A 21,173-nucleotide genomic window follows, 5' to 3' on the forward strand; every position below is an offset into this window, starting at 1 on the left:
CTCATCGCTTTCAATGTAACTAACGTCAATTTTCTAGTTAAACGAAACCTCATTATGGCTTTCAATCCCCTTTCACGAACACTCTATCACCGCTCTTTCAATTTGTTTAAAATGCGTTATGTCCCGTTTTCGATCATTTTTTTTAGATAAATATATGGATGGAAGATAAATTAAAAATATGACGTGTAATCTTCAAGTGTTTTGACGTGAGAAATGCTTTAAATGTGTTATTTCATTTTCCGTCATATACGTCATGAAACCTCTGTTGATGTGTTTCATGAAAGAGAAAACTATCAAAGTCGAGCGCTCTTTCGCTCATCCGTTTCGACGAAGCTTGAAAGGAATACCAATGGAGCGACGGGAGAAAGAGAGACAAGCGATTGAACATTTCGACAGTGAGCATGCATAAGGGCCTATACGCGATGGTCGATTCTCTTCATCGATTTTCTCTTTGCATTGCTACAGCTAAGCGAAACAATTTTGTAGAATTTATTCAATGTAGAGTTGTAACAGGTTGCATTGGCTATCAAAAGCAACAGCAAACGCACCGACAAACGTTAAATCTAGCGAGTTATTAACAAAAGAGAAAATCGATTAAGAGAATCGATCATCGCGTTTACGCCCTTATGAATGCTCACTGTCGATTTGTTTATGCACGCCGACTGAGGTTCTAGAATGCTGCGAAGCTGTTCGACTTTAACAGAAAAAGAAAGCCAGCAGTCTCTTCGTCGCATCGATTTGGTCGATTGAAGCTGATATTCCCCCTTATTCTGCGAGTCACGTGACTCTCTCTCACCGGTGAGGTGACAATTGTCACCTCGTGTGAGGTGACTCTCCATGCAAATCAAATGGAGAGTCACCTCACACGAGGTGACTATTGTCACCTCACCGGTGAGAGAGAGTCACGTGACTCGCAGAATAGGGGGGACTGTGACGCCCTGATCATAACCACTAAGGCACTATTATAATTTTCCAATATCCACGAAAAAAAATCGTTCCTTAACACTAGCAGGTTCCGGGTAAAAATAATACGCATTTAGACCGGGTCACGGGACCAGCACCTACTTCGGATCCCTAAGCGAGGCCCTTCAGGATACATTTTCCAAAAACCTTCACGCAGAACTGGTCACTCTCGACCTATCCAAAGCATACAACCGGGCATGGATGCCGGGAGTGCTTGACCAGCTGAAGAAATTGGGACTCAAGGGACACATCCTAAAATTCATCCAGAACTTTTTGTGCAAACGTACCTTCCAAGTCACGCTTGGAAACTGCCGATCCAAAACATTCGAGGAGGAAACAGGGGTACCACAGGGTTCCGTGATCGCCGTTACCCTTTTCCTCATTCGGATGAACGATGTCTTCACGCGGTTACCAGTTGGAATCTTCATCTTCGTCTACGCGGACGACATCGTCCTAATGGCTGCCAAGAAAACGGTGAAGGCACTGCGAAGAAAGCTTATTCAGGCCATCACCTACGTATCGGCATGGACCTCGTCGGCCGGCTTCCAGCTATCCGCTACTAAGAGCGGATTCACCCACATCTGTCCGATAAAACACCAAGTCCTCAGCACCAAAATCTGCTTCAAAGAAGACCTAATTCCGTTTCGGAAAACGATCCGAATCCTCGGGGTCTGTTTTGACCGACATCTCACCTTCGACACACACACTTCAACGATGTTAAAAACGGATGCAAACAGCGTATGAACCTGCTCAAAACTCTAGCGGGACGACATCCAAATGCCAACCGAAGATCCCGACTGAACGTGGCGAAAGCCATCATCAACTCACGCCTAACCTACGGCATCGAAGCTACGTTCCTTGCCAAGCCCCGATGGATCGAAAAGTTAGCGCCGGTCTATCAACAATATCTCCGAATCTGTTCGGGTCTTTTGCCAGGTACCCCCGGAATAGCTGCTTGCATCGAAGGAGGACTGCTCCCCTTTGATCGCTTCATCTCCAAAACTATCTGCCAACGAGCCATCGGACTTTACCAGCAGACATCAGGAGACGACAAGGAAGATTCCCTCCTCACGGAGGCGAACAATTCACTCAGGGAAGCATCCAACCCGACTCTTCCCCCAATATCCAAGGTTTACTGGGTCGGAGCGAGGGGTTGGAACAAGCCGAAGATTCTGACTGACCACACAATCAAACACCAATTCAGAGCTGGCGCCAATCCTTCAACGGTGGCACAAGCGGTACTCGAACTCCAGAACCGGAAATACGGAGGATACACCATTCGGTACTCGGATGGCTCGGTAGCCCAGGGAAAGTTAGGAATCGGGATTTTCGGTCCAAACCTCGCGGAATGCCATAGACTCCCGGATCAGAGCTCCATTTTCTCTACGGAAGCCATTGCCGCCTTCATTGCAGCCACCATTCCCGACGACCGACCAATAGCCATCTTCACCGACTCCGCTAGTGTGGTAACCGCACAGGAATCCGATACGAGCAAACATCTACAGGAATACGCGCCAAACAACACAGTCTTTGTGTGGATACCTGGACACTGCGGGGTCCATGGTAACGTAAAAGCGGACCAACTAGCCAGCTCAGGTCGTTGTATGGCCAAGTATACGCGAATTGTACCTGGTCCGGACCTCAAAAAATGGGTATCAAAAATCACCAACGAAGGTTGGGCTTGCGATTCGGCGGCCAGTGCAACCTCTGCCATCAGAAAAATTAAAAGAGACATCTCCAGGTGGGTGGACCCACCGATACATCGAGAGCAGGTCATAGTATCCCGACTTCGAACATAGCTTGAGCTTGAGCTTGAGCTTGATTGACCGCCCACGGTTGATACTCTGTTACTGCCAGATCAGCTGTAATTACACAGAGAACCAATAGACGATGCTTGGGACTAGCAATCATCCTCAATGTGTAAAAACTGGTGATCTTAAATTAGGCAATACCAGCGCCGGCCGCGCCCGAACACAGGTCAAGAAAGGAATGGGAAGGATTGTGTTGACATGACACTCGCTTTGATGGAAGCCGAGAACACCTCTGCACTTCCACGAGGAATCACTGGGATGTTGGATAAGAGGGTTGGGTTTGCAGCAGGGTTCGTTTTGGTTCGTTTCATATAACGCGAAGGAGCTTGGGACTAAACCCACGGTCTTCTGCTCAGTAAGCAAAAACGTTTGCCACTAGGCAGACGAGCACCTTTTTAATCACCGAGTTGCTGTTATTACCATGTAGTCATATTAACAAATAAAACGATTGACGAATCTTGAATGTGGATGGGCCTGAGATTAGACTCATGATGTTCTGCTCAGTAAGCAAAAGCGGTTGCTCTAAGGCCACCGAGCCCCTCATATCACATAATACCGTTGCTCAAATTTGTGTATCCATTCAAACCCGGAACCAACGACAACAACGAGTTTCGCAAAATACACGATACACAAGCGATTTTACCATAAATCTCTTTGCTATATAAGGACCTGGGACCGCGTTTTTCTGCTCAGTAAGCAGTAAGCACTGTAACCGACGATCTTTCAAATCCGAAAACTAAAAACTACGAAAAAGTACTTAGGCCTTCATTAAGTTCCACTTTCACGCGACGTTCAATGACAGGGTCCTATCCATGATTACATCTGAAAAATCCAAATCTGGCCAACGCCCACCTATACCTGTTCTAATCCACCTGCAATGACTAACGAATGGAAGACTTTGACTACCCAGCCATGCAATAGTCTCATTCCATGCCTTATGGCAACTTGATGATTCTATTGCGCTCATCTTTTGGCACCACCCAGGGGAGACTTGGTCCTGTACCCAATGCTTAACTTATCTCCATTCCACTCAGCTACTCGCAATTTCTTGTGATATAGTGGGCGGAATATTATTATATGAGACAATTCAATGCAGACGTCTTTCCAAATTTGGCAGATCGACAGGTAATCGGTGAGTTACCACGATAGTTGCTATTCAACAACTCGACAACGTCCCATCGTCAACGCCTGCTATGAGAATTTCCCATTGCAGACGCCAACGAAATGACGTCATCGAGCTATCGATCAACTACCCTGGTTATCGCCCGGTACCTTATAGCACGATGCTAGGAGGCGAACCGGAAGAATCGATGAGCTACCTCTCCCCCTCATAGTATCCCGACTTCAAACACATCATACAAACATCTCCCACAACTACAAGGGAGACGGACCTTTCCATAGGATCTGTGATCTATGCCGAATTCCACAAACGGTGGATCACATTATCTGCCACTGTCCGAAATACGAAGCACCAAGAACCCGCTACGACATCCCGGGAAGCATCAGCGATGCCCTCGGTAACGATCCTACCAAAATTACAAATTTCCTTAATCTGATCACCTAACTCACCATCATCATCATCACCACCATACCAGATCACACTCGGAACCAGAATCTCACAACTAACCACCCACATCAGCAACTATACAGACCAACGCAACGAAAACGGAATTCTCCAACAAAATGACAGTATTAAGACAACCACTAAGCAACTAAGGGACCCCTTTCGGAGGTTCCCTTCCAGGGCCACCAAATTAAAAACTCCGTAGCTAAAAATTCTGTTTCTGGGGCCCCACGCTCTTTTTCGGAAATCCCCTCTGGGATCCAAACTATGTTGTTAGGGTAATTTCCTTCTGGAATTCCCACCCCCCTCAAATAGGGGATTCCCCATCTGGGATTCCCAGAGACGAACTAGCCCAAGGCTGAAAGTCTCTTTAATAAAGAAAAAAAAGCGGAACCAATCGAGCAAATCATGACCAACAACAGAAAAGAGCACATCAGCTATTGTGAACAAAACTTCGGAAACCCTTTTCTCGTGACTCAAGGCTCGCCCATGCAAACTAACACCATTTTGGGTTGGGGAAAGTTTCCCTTATCCGATGATGCCAGTAATTTGCGTTTGATTGGCGAGGAAATAATAATCAACGTTTTGTTTATAAAAGTTGATAGTGCCTTTCAGTATATTGAATTGGTTCCGCTTTTTGATAGATCGAAATTCTATCCGCCAGACTATGAATATAGCGACTATAAGCCGGTCTACAGTAGAAAAAATCGAGGTGTAATACCCAAGCGATTGGATAGTTTGTTTTGTTATTCCGCAGCACAGCAACATGTTCCACAATCCACCCCATGAGCGGAGAAAAAGTTGTAAATAGCCAGGATAAGGTACCGGAGAACAAACCTGTTGTCTCTGGTATATCAAAAGGAAATGCCAAATCTGGGCGGTCAAATAGAACTCGATCATCACTGGTCACTGGTCACTCCTGTTATTTTTCGCTGTCATTCCAATTCAAGAGCTCGATGTGAGCAATTTAAGTTTGTCTCGGCCTGTTCATTATTGCCCCGTCCTGTCCACGTAGTTCCTTCAGGTTATGGGCTCGTCTACGAAGGAAGGCTCCGGAATTCCGCAGTTGAATGGAACGAACTTCGAGAATTGGCGGTTTCGAGTTCAACTGTACCTGGATGCGGCAGAAGTTTTGGACGTATTAACCAAGCCAGCTCCCGGTGAATCGGAAGGGCGACAGATCGGAAAGCAAAGTTCTTGCAAGTTGGATTCCTCTCTGATGAATGTCTAGGCATAAGGCCTGTACTCGAAAAAATGCACCAGACAAAAGTGTTCGCCAAAAATTTATTTTAAGTCGGATTTTCTGGAAACTTCCAGGGAATGAACTAATACATATGGATTATGTTTCGGCATAATTACTTTATTCAATTTCCTTTCCATCGCTGAAAGCCCGCACCTTTCCCTTAAGACCCCTCATTACATTTTGTGCAATGGTGGAGGTGGAGCCGACCTTTTTGGTCACTTTCATCCATTCTTTCTTCAACTCCAGCTCGTTCTTAAACACCTTGGACGATTTTCGAACTTTGGCCTTCATTATGGCCCAAAATCTTTCCACCGGACGAATCTCTGGTGAATTTGGGGGGTTGGCGGTTTTTGGTACAAAAACAACGTTATTGTCTCTACCAATCCAACGTCGATCGCGCGTAATGGCATGATGTCAGGTCCGGCCAAAATAATGTCTCACCTCCGTGGGACCGCAGGAAGGGCAACAGACGCTTCTGGAGGCACTCGGTGCGGTAAATTTCGCTGTTGATGGTACCCATTGTGATGTACGGTTTGCTCAGTTTACCGCATTGGCAATTGGCCTGCCACAGCAAGTATTTTTTGGCGAATTTGTCCACTTTCTTCTTCCTTATGTCTTCCGGAACATTAAACCGTGATTTGGCAACGTAGAACTCCAGCCCTGGTATCTGCTTTGCGTCTGCCTTGATGTAGGTTTCGGCACCCATAACCACACACATCGGTTTCGTTAACCACTCTCGATACAGCTTCCTTGCGCGGGATTTGGCCACCGTGTTTTGTTGATCACGCCTTCCGGACCTTGAATACACGAAGCCCAGCTCGTTTCATGGTTTGCTGAACAAACCAGGCGGAACACTTTGCCTTCAGAGCCGCGTCGCGAATCAAAAGGTTCGGATTACGCTTGAAATAATCCAACACCTTCCATGGGCCTTCACAGGGTCAGCTGCCTTCGATTTTCTTCCACTTCCAGCCCGCCGCTCGGTCGTCTGGGACTCCTTTTTACCACCCGAGACACAGTTGTATGGGCGATTCCCAGTTGTCTTCCGATCCATCTCATGGTCGCAGTCGGATTTTCCATGACGGCGCGCAAAATTCTCCGGCGATTTTCTTCTTTTTTCAATGACATCTCTATAACCACTGAATCGATTGTTATGAAATTTTGCACATGTAAACAATTCACTCCAAACTAGTTATACCCAGATTTTCATCAATTTTTACCCACGGATAAAAATGGTGCTTTTTTTTCGAGTACAAGCCTTACAAGGTGGAAGACTTTGGGATTTCTGGCCAGTCGGCGAAAATAGCATATGAAGATCAGCGTGCACTGGACATCATGAACCGCACGGCCACTCGACGCGGTGAACGTTTCGAAGTAGGCCAGATCAATTACAACAACTCGAAAATGGGCTTGAATCCTGATTTTACTGAGCAGTATTGCAGCCAGATTGAAGACTACATTAATAAGGGGTACGCTAGGAAATTGGAGCCTGAAGAATTAGCTGAAACAGCTAACACCTGGTACCTGCCTCATTTTAGTGCGGTGAGTGCCAAGAAGTTTCGTTTGGTCATGGATGCCAAAGCAAAGTCACACGGGTTTTCTTTGAACGATCTGCTACTGAAGAGTCCTGATTTCGTTCCGGCACTGATAGCAATGCTGATACGAGACATCAAATCCTCATCCATAGAGAAGATCAAGATTCCCAACGTTTCCTGTGGCGTGGTATGAGCCGCACGGATTTTCCCGAAGTGTACGTTCTGATGGGGATGATATTCGGCGCTGTTTCGTCCCCATCGATGGCACAATTCATCAAGACCTTCAACGCGAAAGAGATGTAGATTGTGGTTGAAGGGAGGACTTGCAGCAAATCCCACCTGAAAGCGCTTTCAAACTAGTTGAAGATAGCCGTGGCTGCAAAGCAAATAGCATCCAACATCGAGAACAACAGTGTGAAGCACATTGATGTCAGACACCACTTTCTGCGGGATCATGTGGCAAACGGAAACATCCATCTGGAAGCTATAACAATAGCAGACCAGCTAGCGGACACGTTCTCCAAAGCTTCATAAAAGTCTTATGATCATCTGCGTTTTTGAATTTTGAACAGTTATCTAGTGATTTTTTTTAAGAATTGACAAATTATGTATCTTGACGAAGTTATCTCTCACGGATTATGTTTTATTGGTAGCTGTCATAACGTCTTTTTTAATAATTATTGTAGCACTCCAAAAATATTTTGTTCGCCCGTAGTAGGAAAGGTTATGAATAGGTAAATGCTCAATGCTGTTCTCTATTACTACGTCAAGTTTCATTAGCAATTTACGCACTCTAACAATTTGCCATATCTAGCTTCTAAATCCATCTTCTCTCATCGTGCTCCGCATCCTTTTGCAGAAAATCTTCATCGCGCACATCCCGCGACAGCAAATCAAAATCTTCCTTGCAGCTTAGCTAGAGTTGGACTTGGTCCTTAGTAATATTGTGGAATTAACCTTGCGAGTGCTGCTGCTTTTTTGTGTGGATCAAATCAAAAGAGTTTACCACACTAGACGTCGAAGATGGGCTTTATCGCAACACCTCGTGGACCAGTCGCAACACCTCGTGGACCAGTGATTACGAAGAGAAAGGGAGCTACCGTAGTGGCCAACCCCTTGAAACGAGATCCAACTCTCGAAGCGGCCAAAAACATATGGAGGCTACAATCGCAGCTGGCAAACAAATATCTGTCCTTAAAAAAAACCAATCTTATTAATCTGCAATGATGATTTAAAAATGAATTAAGTTGTTTAAGATTTGACGAGATCACATTTTGCATTTATCGCGAAACTCTGGTAGTTAGGTGCATCAGTTCTTCTTCGACGATTCTCATCCAAATGTTGAACTTCTTCAGTGCGTCAGTGACAAGCTTGACTGCTTCATATTCCAAAGAGTTTTCAGATGGTGAATTAGTTTTTGATTCAGTTCCAACCTGGAACTGGTTCCAACCTGGATAATAAGCAAATTCGCCAAGAGATTGAGATTTCGAACGGATACGTCCGAATCATCGCGAAAGTCGTCCGGTTTGAACAGCACTCAACCCCGGTTTGCTGAGAGAAAGCAACTCGTTCCTGTTGGGGATGGATGGATTACCGTCCCCTTAGTTGACAAATATTTGTAATTTTTCTACATTCCCTTCCCCATTCCATTTATTTGATAAGCTATGAGAGTTTCTCTGACTTAGCTATATAATAGTGCGAACAAAGAAGTACATGCTAAAGGACGTTATCCTCGTAGTGACGCTTCAGATAATGTACCTTGGATGTTAGATGAAATTTATGCTAGGTATGTTCAAACCACAGAGTTATAACATATTACAAGACTTCTTGATCTTGATGACAGTTTTCTTGTCGATAATGATCATAACACCCATGTAGCGTGGTATAACTCTGCACTCTGAACAAGGCATTAGGGTTTCAAATCATTTTAGAAAATTCCAACAAAGCATGATTCTATGAAAGTATCGTTTCGATGTCTGAGTAGAATCCACCTCTCCTCCCTCAGTTTCTTCCGATAACTCACAACCATTCATATTTGCTATACCATGCAGTTTCCGTCTCCTCCGGCGACGAAGAACCGAATGCCTTTATCTTATCAGAGTCTAAAGACGATTGCAGCTAAATGGCTCTATCCATTCATACGCCCAACCCAGGGGGACGAGGGGAAGAGACAGCAGAGCGACACACACACACCCACAAAAAATCAGATATACTTATCTTCGCATTTAGCAAACATCACCATCATCAACCAACAGCCGCAAACCCGATGAGAGAATCCCCTTTTTCAATTCAAACACTCTAAGTCCATAATGTCATGCTGACCAATCATTCATCCTACATCCAATCTGGCTCCGCAGATAAAGACACGAGTTTTCCTCCGAACGAACAATCAACCAACCAGCAGCACCGAGAAGAAAGTGAATGACACCGTGGCTCTTTGTTCTGGCTCGGTAGTGTTTCATGGTGCCTAGAGCTAGGCAATTTTCCGGAGCTACGGTTCACTTACCGCATTGAACAGCGAGCCCCTCGGGGTGGATGAGGCCAGTGCCAGCGACGAACCATAGTTCGAATTACCCACCGAGTGGGCTCTCCGCCGAGGAGGCCGCTGTGGAATCGATGAACTTCCGGAACTTCCGCTGGGCATGATTAGCGATGTGTTAAAGTTGCTGAACTGCGATCTCATCACTCGCCTTCCCTCGGGAAACAGGTCCGAGCTGAATCACACTCACACTCCGGATCGTCCGACTTTTTACATGTGATTTTTCCGATGTTTTCTTCGACCGCTTAGGCCAACAAATTAATAAAATTATTCAATCGCCCTCTCGGACAACAAAACACGACAACGAAGCGACGACGACGACGACGACTTCTCCCGGACGATCGTTTTCTCGTGCTTCTTTTTTCCGATCCTCAATCCTATCCGCGATGCCTTCTTCACCTTCAATGAATCCGGTTTTACGTAGTAGCTCAGAACAAGAGCACGTCGCGTCCGGAAACTCGAAATCGATTCCCCCACCGGGCAGTCGCACTTCGCCAATCCCTAGAAAGCGACCTTTAGCACTGAAATACGTGGAAAAATGACTGCAATTCGAAGTAAGCATGCAAACACACAAGAGGTGCACGATTATTCACTTTTCACTTCACTGCTGCTTCTACCGATACTTGCACTTCCAAAATGTGTACGTACAGGAATATTGCACTACGACGACGAAGAATGCGACCATCAGACGACACACGCAGATCTGACAAGCTGAACCTGTTCGAGCGGTGTACGGTCAATCGCTCGCTCGCTCGCTCGCTCCCTCGCAGTAAATATACCGAAAGCAGAATAAGATTAATCAGCAGCAAATTTGCCACTCCACACCGAACAAACTCCGATTTTTTTGCTTCCTTCGTCTTGCGCTGTGCACTGCGGATGTCTTTTGTTTACTGTTGTTGATTGTGGTGTTGCGTGTTGTTTTCGGGTTCCAGCGCTGTCATAATTATGGGGTTGGTGTCGTTTTGAACTGGCATAAGCGTATTGTTCTAGTACTGCTGGCAAACCCAGATGCACGCAACGAAAATTAAATAATAAATATTTTATCGAGGGGCACAGTCTTTCAATACTACACAGAAAAAAAAGTTGTTGAATATTACATCCAAACTGCTGCAACCAGGTCAATCCATCGGTTGTGTAATATAACGTTGTACGATGTACATCGATTTTGCGAACAAAATTACATCCATTGATGTAATATTGTATCTGTTTTTTGCTATTACATCATTATTTCATACATCAGCCTGAATTACATTGATCGATATTACATTTTTTTTTGCTGTGTACACAGCCTGCTGACCATTTAAAATCTTGCGATAACTGCATTAAATACTTTAAACACACTCTTAATTGGGATGTTTAGGGGTATTGAGGTAAATACATATTCGTTATCTGCATTAAAAATGGAACCTAAATCGAAAATTATTATTATTATTTATCTTTATTAGGGAGGCTTTCAGCCTTGGGCTGGTTCGCCTCCAACAAATCGAAAATTTCATAAATTTTGGTACACTGGTATTATTTTAAAAACGTACGATTACATTAGCAAAAATCACCATCTTATGCCCCGTTCACATTACAGCGTATATCACGTGATATACGCTGTCTTGCAATGAGCACTCATACATCTAGTTTTCACTGGAAATCATATGTATGAGTGCTCATTGCAAGACAGCCTATATTACGTGATATAGGCTGTAATGTGAACGGGGTATTAGCGTCCCTTGGTAGGACCAGTAGGACTTTGCATGGGAGCGAGCTGTCAACGAATAGATTCAGGGTCAACGATCAAAAATTTAAATCTTGATTTAAAAATCGAGATGAATGTCTACACTGATAAAATTTCAAAGATTGTTTTTATGTGTCCCACACATGAATTTTTGCAATTTGATCAACAAATAATATCTATGGGTCGGACACATACTTAATATGTGTACACATAAAAGCCATGTGTACCCACAAATACTATTTATTTGACTCATACATTTCATATGTGCTTCTATGTGGATTCTGTTTATGTGTGGTCACATGAAAATCATGTGGAATTTTACATGGAAATCAGGGGGAACGACACTCATTTGGATGTATTTTTTCAGTCTAGTAATTACTTGGGATTTTCAAGGAAAAACATAATTGATGGGATTTTTTTTGAGTGTGTCGTGATGACGAAAATAGAGCAGGGATAGAAAAAATAGATGGGAATAGATCAGGCAATTGATGTGATGTGAGGGGTGTTAAACAATTTCAGAGGGATACGAGTCTGAACGCGAAGAGGATAGCTGTAAAAAGAAGAACAATTTGCTGCAATGAAGCGTCCATGAATTACGTAACGCTTATAGGGGGAGAGGGTGTCACCTATATCGTTACGAATTATACATAAGGGAGGAGTAGTAAAGCTTTGCGTTACGTAACAAAGAGAACATTTAGTATTTTTTTTCGTTTCTTGATGTAAAGTTCATCATCAAGTCATCACTAAATCTTGCTTTGCAAAATGGATCTGTTTTAATTTTATAAATTGAGATTTTGGCTATCCTTAAACTTTTGAAAAGCAGATACTCGATGGTACGCTGATCTTTTCTTTTTGTTTTGAATATTAATAATATAATGAATTACCTAAAAATAAAAAATACAAAACGAAATCAAAAATCAATTAAATAAAAAGGCGGGAGGGGGGTTTATAGAGCGTTACGTAATAAATAGAGAGGGATCATTTACAGTGTAACGGGGGGGGGGGTCAAAAATATTGTTTTTTAGCGAAACGGAATTAATGGACACCGCTCGGGACACCGCCCAACTATCATAACCAAAGCTCACAGCTCAAGTGCAGGAAACGGTTCCGCACCGAATAGGTCGAAACTGCACATTAGGAGGAACGGGTGATGGCGATGGATTACAAGATCCCGGTTAATATTCCCAGCTGTATTTGGACGGGAATTTGATTCGCAATATTCTCGCACAGAAATACATCAGCCGGTGGGTGTCTTACTTCACCATTAGCTCTTTCTTAGCCGAACCCATGACCAGCAGCAGAGACGAGTAAAACTTGGGCCGAGTGGAAAAAAAATGACCTGAATTCCTTTTCCACCTGCTTGTCGTAGGGGATTTCATTGGTAAGGCTTTTCCCGGGGCTAGAATCAGCAGTTCGAACGAAATCAACAGTTGCTTCGCGCCTGTTCGGCAACTTCCATGCTGCCTACAACACACAGAGACCCGGCCTCTTATCCGTCGAATTCGATCGGTTTGAGTCCGGGATGTGCGTTGCCGTCTCCTCCGTGATGCACTTGATGTTTTTTGCCCCCGAGACCGATTATAGACGAGTGGTCCGTCATCTTTTTTTAGTTTTCGCACCGATTTTTTACCGGCATGGCCAGCTGACATACGTGGTGTTTGTTGTGGAGAGTGTTGTAAACTGACAGTGAGTATGGCAGAGTGCTTCGCGGTCGACGTGAAAACTTCGAAAAACTGCACGGCTTGCTTGCCAATTCGTGTGCATGCAGAAGGGATAAGTTGGGAATAGAAAGAATAGATAGGATGGATTGAAATTTTGTGCACGTTGAAAATTATATGAGAGGTTTGGGTAAAAATGGGATAATCCTGAAGTGTCGTTCCCCCTGATGGAAATACGCCAATAAAAATGTGTGGAATTCTATTAGTGTACGGGATCGATAAAAATATCGTTGTGCTCATTAAACAAAGCTCTATGTATTAAAATTGGTATATTTTTCGAAGTTAAACAACCCAATTTCAATTAATACTTCAATCACTCACAATATTTTGTATTTAAATTATTTTCAGTATAGTTTAATTATTTGTCATTACAAAAATTCTAGAGTAACATTTGAAAAGGGCCTATGTAAATAACGTAAACACTGTGCGGTATACAGTCATGAGCTTAAGAAAGTGTGAAATGAGCTGTATTAATGATTCGGTAGAAATGTGTACGGAACTAAAGTCGACGTACACTCTATGTCGATTTGATCAAAGTAGGCTTTGATTCATATATTTGAAGACCCAGAACTCGTGGCTTTCATTCCCAGGAGCTCCAAGAGGTAAGTAATAATTTTTTTAATTATATCTGATCGGGACACGGACTCCTGATTTCGTCGAACATCTGTCGGTATCAGGGTCGGTATACGGAATTTTGACCGGTGGACCGAGTTGCGACGATCTGGAACGTGTTCGAGGTCGGATGTGTTTACAAGTCGCACTGAAAAAAGTTTTCCCTTAGTTTCTATTAGGAACACACATAGTATTTTTCCAAAAACAAAAACAATGATTTTTACCTGAATCTCGAACTGAATATCACCAACAATCAATACGAAACTAACGATTTTAAATTGGCTCACCACTTTAGTAGCCTATTGGTCCCAAGCAAACGATTAACGTACCCTATTCTAGTTGAAATTCTATTACTACACTATGTTTGTTTTTGATTCGCTATGAAAGTTTGACAGATAACATCAGGGGTGCGTGGATTCATGCAGAACATGCAGGGGTGAGTGAAATAGCTTGGGACTGCTTGGGACCGTTGTTCTGGTACTGAGTGAGCCAAAAATAATAATGATTTTCTTCGGGACCCAGTGGTCTTAGAGTTACCTCTATGGTATGATTGTGTCAGTGATTTGTTTTCATCCGGAAAATTTTCCGCTATGAAGTTTTTTTTTTCTCCCGATGAAAACATTTTGCGTATACGTATACGTGACGTAGTGTGCGTACGATAAACGTCAGCAATCACTATGACACAAATAATGCACCTGAAACCGACGGAGAATCGCAAGTGCTGTGATCAATGTGATTGGTCAGGCAGAAGGAAACAAGTCAGCACTTTCATTATCACGACGTTCTTATGCATAATCTAGTGTGACGAAACGTTGGATCATGCGTAAAGTGGACCCTACACGATTACTTTTATTGACAATAATCGTATTGTCAATACATTCTATATTGACGTCAATATATCGAGATTGACAATATTTCTGAATTCACATCATCAATATTATTGTCAATAATTCCCCTTCGCGTCAATGTATTGATGCGTGTGGGGTTTGCTTAAGAACACCGTGAGAACGAAAGTGTCGACTACATTCCTTCTGCCGCACCTATAGTAACGCACACGGTTCCCGCGCTGACTGTTCCTTACTTTCTCACTCTAATCAAAATTTCCTTCGATGAGTGAGAAAACAGCTCCCCGTCAACGCGAGCGAGAACGCGAGTTGCCAGATCATTGCACACAAAACCAACTTGAATTAATTCAAAACAAAAATACTAACGAACCTGGCGGTGAGGGGCGGAAGGTGGACTAAAATTCTATTACTGAGAACCACATTATTTTAATTATTTTCTTCGGAGAAAGTCGTCTGTCACTTCGTTTGTGGTACCAGAGCTGAGACAAAAAATTTAGCTCGTTTCTTCGGGAACTTCTGGTCTTAGAGTTACCGAGTTACCTCTATGGTTCTTATGTGTACGTATAAAATTCATGTGTAACCACACATACTATTCATTTGACTCATAAATTTCATGTGTACTTCTGAGTGGATGCTGTTTATGTGTGGACACATGAAAATCATGTGGAATTTTACATGGAAATTCGCCAATAAAAATGTGTCGAATTTTATGAGTGTATAGTTTTGACTAGAAATACTAGAGGGAGAGATAAGCGGAAAGAATGTTTTGAGCCAAATGAACTGTCAAAATTTGAGCCAATCGAACATTCCCATTAAATTTTTTCCGAGGATTTCTTATTCTTACTAGATTAAATTTGAGAGTATTGCCACAAACGAAGTGACAGACGGAGCGGCTCAAAAACTTTGGTGACTAACCTGCTATTGCAATTTTTCAGTGTACCACATGGCAACACCACTACTGCTAGATTGTACCACATGGCAACACCACTACTGCTAGATTGTACCATAGAGGTAACTCTAAGACTAGAAGGTCCCGAAATAACGTGCTCAACTTTTTGGCTCAGCTCTGGTACTCTCTTCGGTCCCAAGCTAATGATTCACCCCTCGAAAAACCAATAACCCCTCATTTTATCTGTCAAACTTTCATAGCGAATCAAAACAAACATTGCGTAGTACTAGAATTTCGACTAGAATAGGGTACGTTAATCGTTTGCTTGGGACCAATAGGCTACTAAAGTGGTGAGCCAATTTAAAATCGTTAGTTTCGTATTGATTGTTGATTGTACCACATGGCAACACTACTTATGGATTGTACCACATGGCAACACTAAATGTACTAGAATGTTCTGGTTCTATCTCTTTCACTCTACTCTAAACTGAAATGCATAAAAAAAATTACAAAATGATACACTCTTTGCACCACAAACGAAGTGACAGACGACTAACTGGCGAAGAAATCAATTAACATAATGCGGTTCGCTGTAATAGAATTTTCTTAGAAGCTTGTGCCATCAGCCACCAGATGGGCTAGTATTTTTGTTTTGATTTGAACATAGTTGATTTTGTGTGCAATATGATCTTTGACAGTGTGCAAAGAGTGTATCATTTTGTAATTTTTTCTATGCATTTCAGTTTAGAGTAGAGTGAAAGAGATAGAACCAGAACATTCTAGTACATTTAGTGTTGCCATGTGGTGGCTGATGGCACAAGCTTCTAAGAAAATTCTATTACAGCGAACCGCATTATGTTAATTGATTTCTTCGCCAGTTAGTCGTCTGTCACTTCGTTTGTGGTATTGCAATCGAACAGAAATTCAATCACCTTCCCTAATAAAAATAACCATAAAAGAGAGCTTAACGACGTGTTCGGGGTATCATCCAAACCATTTGTGGTATAGTTTACCCATCCGGGATACAGTTCGTTTATGGTATTTGTTTATTAGGGTTTATGTTTCATGTGCTTCTCAAATTCAACTAGTTTTTTTTTTAATAAAAAACAATATTCTAACCATGGACTCAAAGGGTCCATGATTCTAACTCTATTGATTAATTGATCTTAGTTGGTTAATTAATGGCACAAAGAAATGTGCAAATAGTGCGATGTAATCAATTATTATTTTGCACGTAAATCGAATCAAAAGTAACAGTCATGTGAAATGCTAGCTTCTAGCAAGGATTGCAAGATTATTTGGGAACAAATCCCTGCTGCCGAATTGTATTTTGTTTTCTCCGCCCATCTCTCCCTCTGAGGCTGTGTTCCATTTGGCGAATTTTCACTTAAACTTGACAGATGGAAAATTTCCAAATTAACCTGCTATTCCAGCAGACTTATATCTGACAGACAAGGAATCAATTTTGACACACACCTTCTCGAAAATTGGCCGATCAACAACAGAGGGATTTTCGAACATTATAATTTAGTTTCGAAGTGTCAAATTTAAGTGAAAATTCACCAAATGGACCACAGCCTGAGTATTTCTAGTTTTGACAGTGTTTAGTTAGAAATACAAAATACAATACCTGACCTGCAACTCACTTTGGTATGTACTGTACTTTGCTCTAGTACCTCATACTTGTTCCAAATGAAACGCTGGAGGCCTGGAGCATCTGACGCTGTGTGACGATTTTGTGTTTAATTTCGCAGATAAACAGTAAACGTTGACCATTCCCTCGTTTTGTCTGAAAGTGGTTCGTGCGGTTAGTGGCTTTACATTAAAATTTTAGCAGCGTCCGCAAAACGTTAATACAAATTTTCTCTCGTGCCCGTCTTGTGCCATGAAAACGTTATCGGTTCTTCTGCTGGCGGCCGTTTGCTTGGGCTACGCCAGCGCCGAGGGAAAGTTGAAAATCGGCGTCAAAAAGCGGGTCGAGAATTGCACCGTCCGAACGAAGAAGGGCGACCTGGTGCACATGCACTACACGGTAGAACAAGAGAGGTGCTTCAACACGAGGCTTTAAACTACTATAATCGATTTTCCGCTTTTCAGGGCACTCTGGAGGATGGAACCGAGTTCGATAGCAGCATTCCACGGGGTGAACCGCTGACCTTTACCCTCGGCATGGGGCAGGTGATCAAGGGGTGGGATCAGGGACTGTTGAATATGTGCGAAGGCGAGAAGCGTAAGTTGATCATTCCACCGGAGCTGGGCTACGGAGCGCGTGGTGCCGGCGAGAAGATCCCACCGAACTCAGTGCTAATCTTCGAGGTCGAACTGACGAAGATCGAGCGCAAGACGGAGCTTTAGAATCTCGAAAACAGTGAGTAGATTTTCTCCTCATATTTTTTGTAGTTCTATGGAATAAAAGCATTTATTTCGAATTTTCTACCGAGAAGCGTTGATGCTTACTGATAGTTCTACAGTCTGTCAAATGTGAACACTTCCTGATTATTTAGTTGGTTGGGGACATCGATTTAATTGCGGAACATGATGGGTGAAAAGTTGAGGAAATTCTAAACGGTATAGGTACACATCTAATACTTCTTGATTGCCTTTCGTATCAGCGCTAGTCGCTGTTTGTGGGCCTCCGTCACGGTAGCTCGCTTATACGGTCGTAACTCATCCGTTCCGAATCCTGGAATCCACATATTCCAGTTGCGTTCTAGAATGGAAAGAATGATTTACAACTCAAGGACGCTCTTGTAAGATGTGCTTCGAATTTACCTAGATGTAGCTGCACATCGCGAACCTCCACCTTGGCGACCTTCCTATGTTTGGCCAGCAGGCACGCCGCATTGACCGTATTCTCAACGAAGTCGTCTGCAATCTGCAGCAGCAGTTCTTCCACTTCCTCGTCCAACTGTTCCGTGGGATCAATTTCACGGACCAGCTCCTGAAGGCGAGGTTTCGTGAGAATTTGCGAAGCCGTATCGGGTGCACCGCTCGAACTGGAAGCGGCTGCAGCAGCGGATGCCTTCTGACTGCTGCTGCTGGAACCACCGCCAGCTCCGGTTACGGCTGCTCCCGCCAGCGGACTGGCCTGCGAGGGCGATGCCATGTTCTGGTCAAAGTCAGTGTTCTGCTGGTAATCGATATTATTGGACATTTTGCTTGGGTTTTGTGTGGGTTAAATTGTACAATTTTAGGTTTGTTGTTTTGGGTGTACTTAAGCGACAGAATACAATTCAAAAGAAAAAATATCGGTTAAACATAAATAATTTAGCTTGACAATCGTAAAATAAATATTTTTTTTATGGAAAACCACCAACTACGGAGAACTTCTAGAGAGAGGAGGATAGTGTTTGCCAGCAGCCTGCGTTCACAAAAACAATAATTGCGATGGACAGAGCCGTTTGCACTTGGATACTACACAATAATCAAAACACCAATAATAATGAGTACAGGAACTGGAAAATAATGGATTATAAAACCTCTGTTCCTCGGGGATCGCGTTCCGACGCGCCACTAAATGACAAGACAGGTTCGACGTTCAGGGCAAGCTGCCAAAAGTCTTCGTCGCTCTCGTCCAGAGCTGCCAGGTGGTTTTATAAAAAATCTGTATCCACTCTATTAAAAAATCTGTATTTTCTGTATTGAAGATTTTTTTCTTAATTAATCATGTTTTGTTGTTTTACAAATACAGTGCATACAAAATAACCATAAAAAGTGCTTAACCACCTATTCGGGCTATCGTACTAACCATACGGGATATAATTGCGCCATTTGTGATATCGTCCGTACTTATTTATAAGAGTGATATGAAGCCGTTTGAAAATGTATGGAGATTTTAGTTTCTATTCATTATCTTCCTGATAAGCAGTAGTAAATGCAAAAAAGTGAACGAGTTCATTACTATTTGATATTTTTAATATAGATGAATACAATTAATTACATCATTTGTGTGGTAGTTACACCGAAAAGTCGAGAGATGTCGCCCCGCCAGTGCTGGTAAAATCATTTTTGCAGTATGGAGAATATCAGAAAATCCGCAATTTCTTACGAAATACATTTTCAATGCAAGTAAAATGTTTACGAGTACTTGTATTTGTACCATTTTAATGTGCTCGGGCACTTTTCTTGTATTTAACATACATGCTTATTTTGGAAATATTCAATTAATACTGTAAATCCCCATACAATCTCAAATCGTTTACTACCAGCTTCATATGCATCATTTTATAAAAATCTGTATGAATCTGTATTGTAATTAAAAAATCTGTGATAAATCTGTATTCTGTATCGGGTCTGTATTAAGATTAAAAAATCTGTATAATACAGATAAATCTGTATAAATGGCAGCGCTGCTCTCGTCCCTCTCGTTGTCACCCGCACTATTTCTGTGAGTGCATGTGTTTGTTTTGCTGCGTGCACAAGTGTGAGTGATACACAGGTTTGACAACATATCGCTGGGTGGATTCACCCCGGAAGGTCGAATTCGGTCATGTCAAAATGTGAGTGCAAGTATTGAAATCGCATTAGAGTTGACGGCACATCCAGCGTCTTTTCACGCACCGTTTCCGCACTTTTTATGAGTCCAGTTAGAAAGTGTCCCAATTGGCAATCTAACGATAGCATAAAGCGCCACTTGTGGCAAATAGGAGAAATAGAAAACTGATGATGGTATCATAATTTTGCACAGCGAGGTATTGGAGAATATTTTAAAAACACTTTTATTTAACGAATAAAGTATTTTCTATAAATTTGGTTGTGCAAACAAGGTTAGAAAAGTTCAGATCTAAAGATATAAACGAAAACTAAGAAAAAACATAAAATTTTAAAATTATACGTCTATCGGATACCTTTTAAGATTAAATCTTAAATTTTCTTAAATTAAATTTTCTTCCTCCGTAGCAGCTTTTAAAAAAATTACAAATATTTTTTTTTCTTTGGTTCGCGTGTAAAGGGCATTAGAATGTTTGTTTACAAATGCTTTTGTGCCGTTATCAAATGTTATGCCTGATTTATAAGTGATAAAAACAATTTCGAATCGGAGCGTTTTATTTAGTTTTATGGTTATAAAAATGATTGCACTGCAAGCAAAACAGTAAAAAAAATTTTTTCCTTGGTTTTTTTTTCCGTCGATCTTATTTTCCGTGCAGAGCACCAATGCTACCGACGCCAGGAAGGCAGCTCCCACACCTAGACCCTACCTATCGACCCATCAACTCATGAACCGGGGACCAATGGCTTTACTTCCCGAAGGAAGGCGTGATCAGAGATGTTATGCCTCAGAACATCCCGGCGGCGCCAACTAGGATTGAACCCAGGCCTGCTGGGGTGAGAAGTAATCACGCTTACCACTACACCACCGGCGCCGCTGAACAGTAAAATATTTTGCAAAATGTTGCCGCGCTCTTCATTTTCATTCAGTTCCCGTCGAACGTTCAAATTTTCTCAACAGCCTTGCGGCACTGTATGAAAGTCATTTGAAGCCACTCTAATAGTACGTTCAAACTATCCAGCTTTCCATGCTCGGTAATGGCGGCCTGTTTGTATGAATAAAAGTATCCTTCAGGTTCGGATTTTGATCCCTCCCTTCCCAAGAAACATTGCAAGTTTTATCGAGGTTTTTAAGCACTCTACAAGTCTAAATCCTGGTCTACAGAACCCGCATAAAACCCAAATTGTTACTTGGGTTTCCCTCTCCCAGGAACAGAAGAAAATGGAACAACATACGCCCTCC

At 42.5% G+C, this 21,173-nt stretch overlaps 4 protein-coding genes across 8 annotated transcripts in view; 2 read left to right on the top strand and 2 right to left on the bottom strand.

The window, feature by feature from the left end:
• Positions 1–10,450, bottom strand: part of LOC135698954 (E3 ubiquitin-protein ligase Nedd-4-like) — a 45,957-nt gene extending 35,507 nt beyond the window's left edge. Inside the window, exon 1 of one of the 2 annotated variants that reach the window (XM_065219113.1) lies at positions 9,620–10,450. In XM_065219113.1, the coding sequence (XP_065075185.1) occupies positions 9,620–9,796 (177 nt within the window). In that variant the 5' untranslated portion in view covers positions 9,797–10,450. The remainder of the gene's footprint in view (positions 1–9,619) is intronic. The other variant, XM_065219114.1, reaches the window with a different exon arrangement.
• The window catches only part of LOC135698975 (uncharacterized), a 298,346-nt gene that overhangs the window by 229,043 nt on the left and 48,130 nt on the right, over positions 1–21,173 (top strand). The window lies entirely within an intron of this gene.
• On the top strand, positions 17,266–17,880 carry LOC135698911 (peptidyl-prolyl cis-trans isomerase FKBP2). The gene is made up of 2 exons (XM_065219062.1): positions 17,266–17,474; positions 17,540–17,880. The coding sequence occupies exons 1-2, from the start codon at positions 17,328–17,330 to the stop codon at positions 17,795–17,797; spliced, it is 405 nt and encodes a 134-aa protein (XP_065075134.1). The 5' UTR covers positions 17,266–17,327; the 3' UTR covers positions 17,798–17,880.
• Taf12 (TATA-box binding protein associated factor 12) lies at positions 17,939–19,011 on the bottom strand. Of its 4 annotated transcripts, none has more exons than XM_065219060.1 (3): positions 18,922–19,011; positions 18,215–18,569; positions 17,939–18,152 (listed from the first exon to the last, which is right to left on the bottom strand). In XM_065219060.1, exons 2-3 carry the CDS (start codon positions 18,546–18,548, stop codon positions 18,025–18,027), a joined length of 462 nt encoding a protein of 153 aa, XP_065075132.1. In that variant the 5' UTR covers positions 18,549–18,569; positions 18,922–19,011; the 3' UTR covers positions 17,939–18,024. The 4 variants fall into 4 exon arrangements, with proteins under 4 accessions (XP_065075132.1, XP_065075131.1, XP_065075133.1 ...); XM_065219059.1 differs by having other exon boundaries at positions 18,215–18,572; XM_065219061.1 differs by lacking the exon at positions 18,922–19,011 and adding an exon at positions 18,756–18,873 and having other exon boundaries at positions 18,215–18,572.

Source organism: Ochlerotatus camptorhynchus, unplaced genomic scaffold (genome assembly GCF_037179485.1).
Source record: "Ochlerotatus camptorhynchus isolate MF236.1 unplaced genomic scaffold, CSIRO-AGI_Acam_v1.1 ptg000099l, whole genome shotgun sequence".
Taxonomy (NCBI): Eukaryota; Metazoa; Arthropoda; class Insecta; order Diptera; family Culicidae; genus Ochlerotatus; species Ochlerotatus camptorhynchus.

Bases quoted from the DNA above. Each gene is read 5' to 3' on its own strand.
- LOC135698911 (XM_065219062.1), top strand. From the start codon at position 17,328: ATGAAAACGTTATCGGTTCTTCTGCTGGCGGCCGTTTGCTTGGGCTAC. The intron at 17,475-17,539 runs GTAGAACAAGAG...TCCGCTTTTCAG, and splicing joins TGGTGCACATGCACTACACG to GGCACTCTGGAGGATGGAAC.
- Taf12 (XM_065219058.1), bottom strand. From the start codon at position 18,596: ATGTCCAATAATATCGATTACCAGCAGAACACTGACTTTGACCAGAAC. The intron at 18,153-18,214 runs GTAAATTCGAAG...TTTCCATTCTAG, and splicing joins CGATGTGCAGCTACATCTAG to AACGCAACTGGAATATGTGG.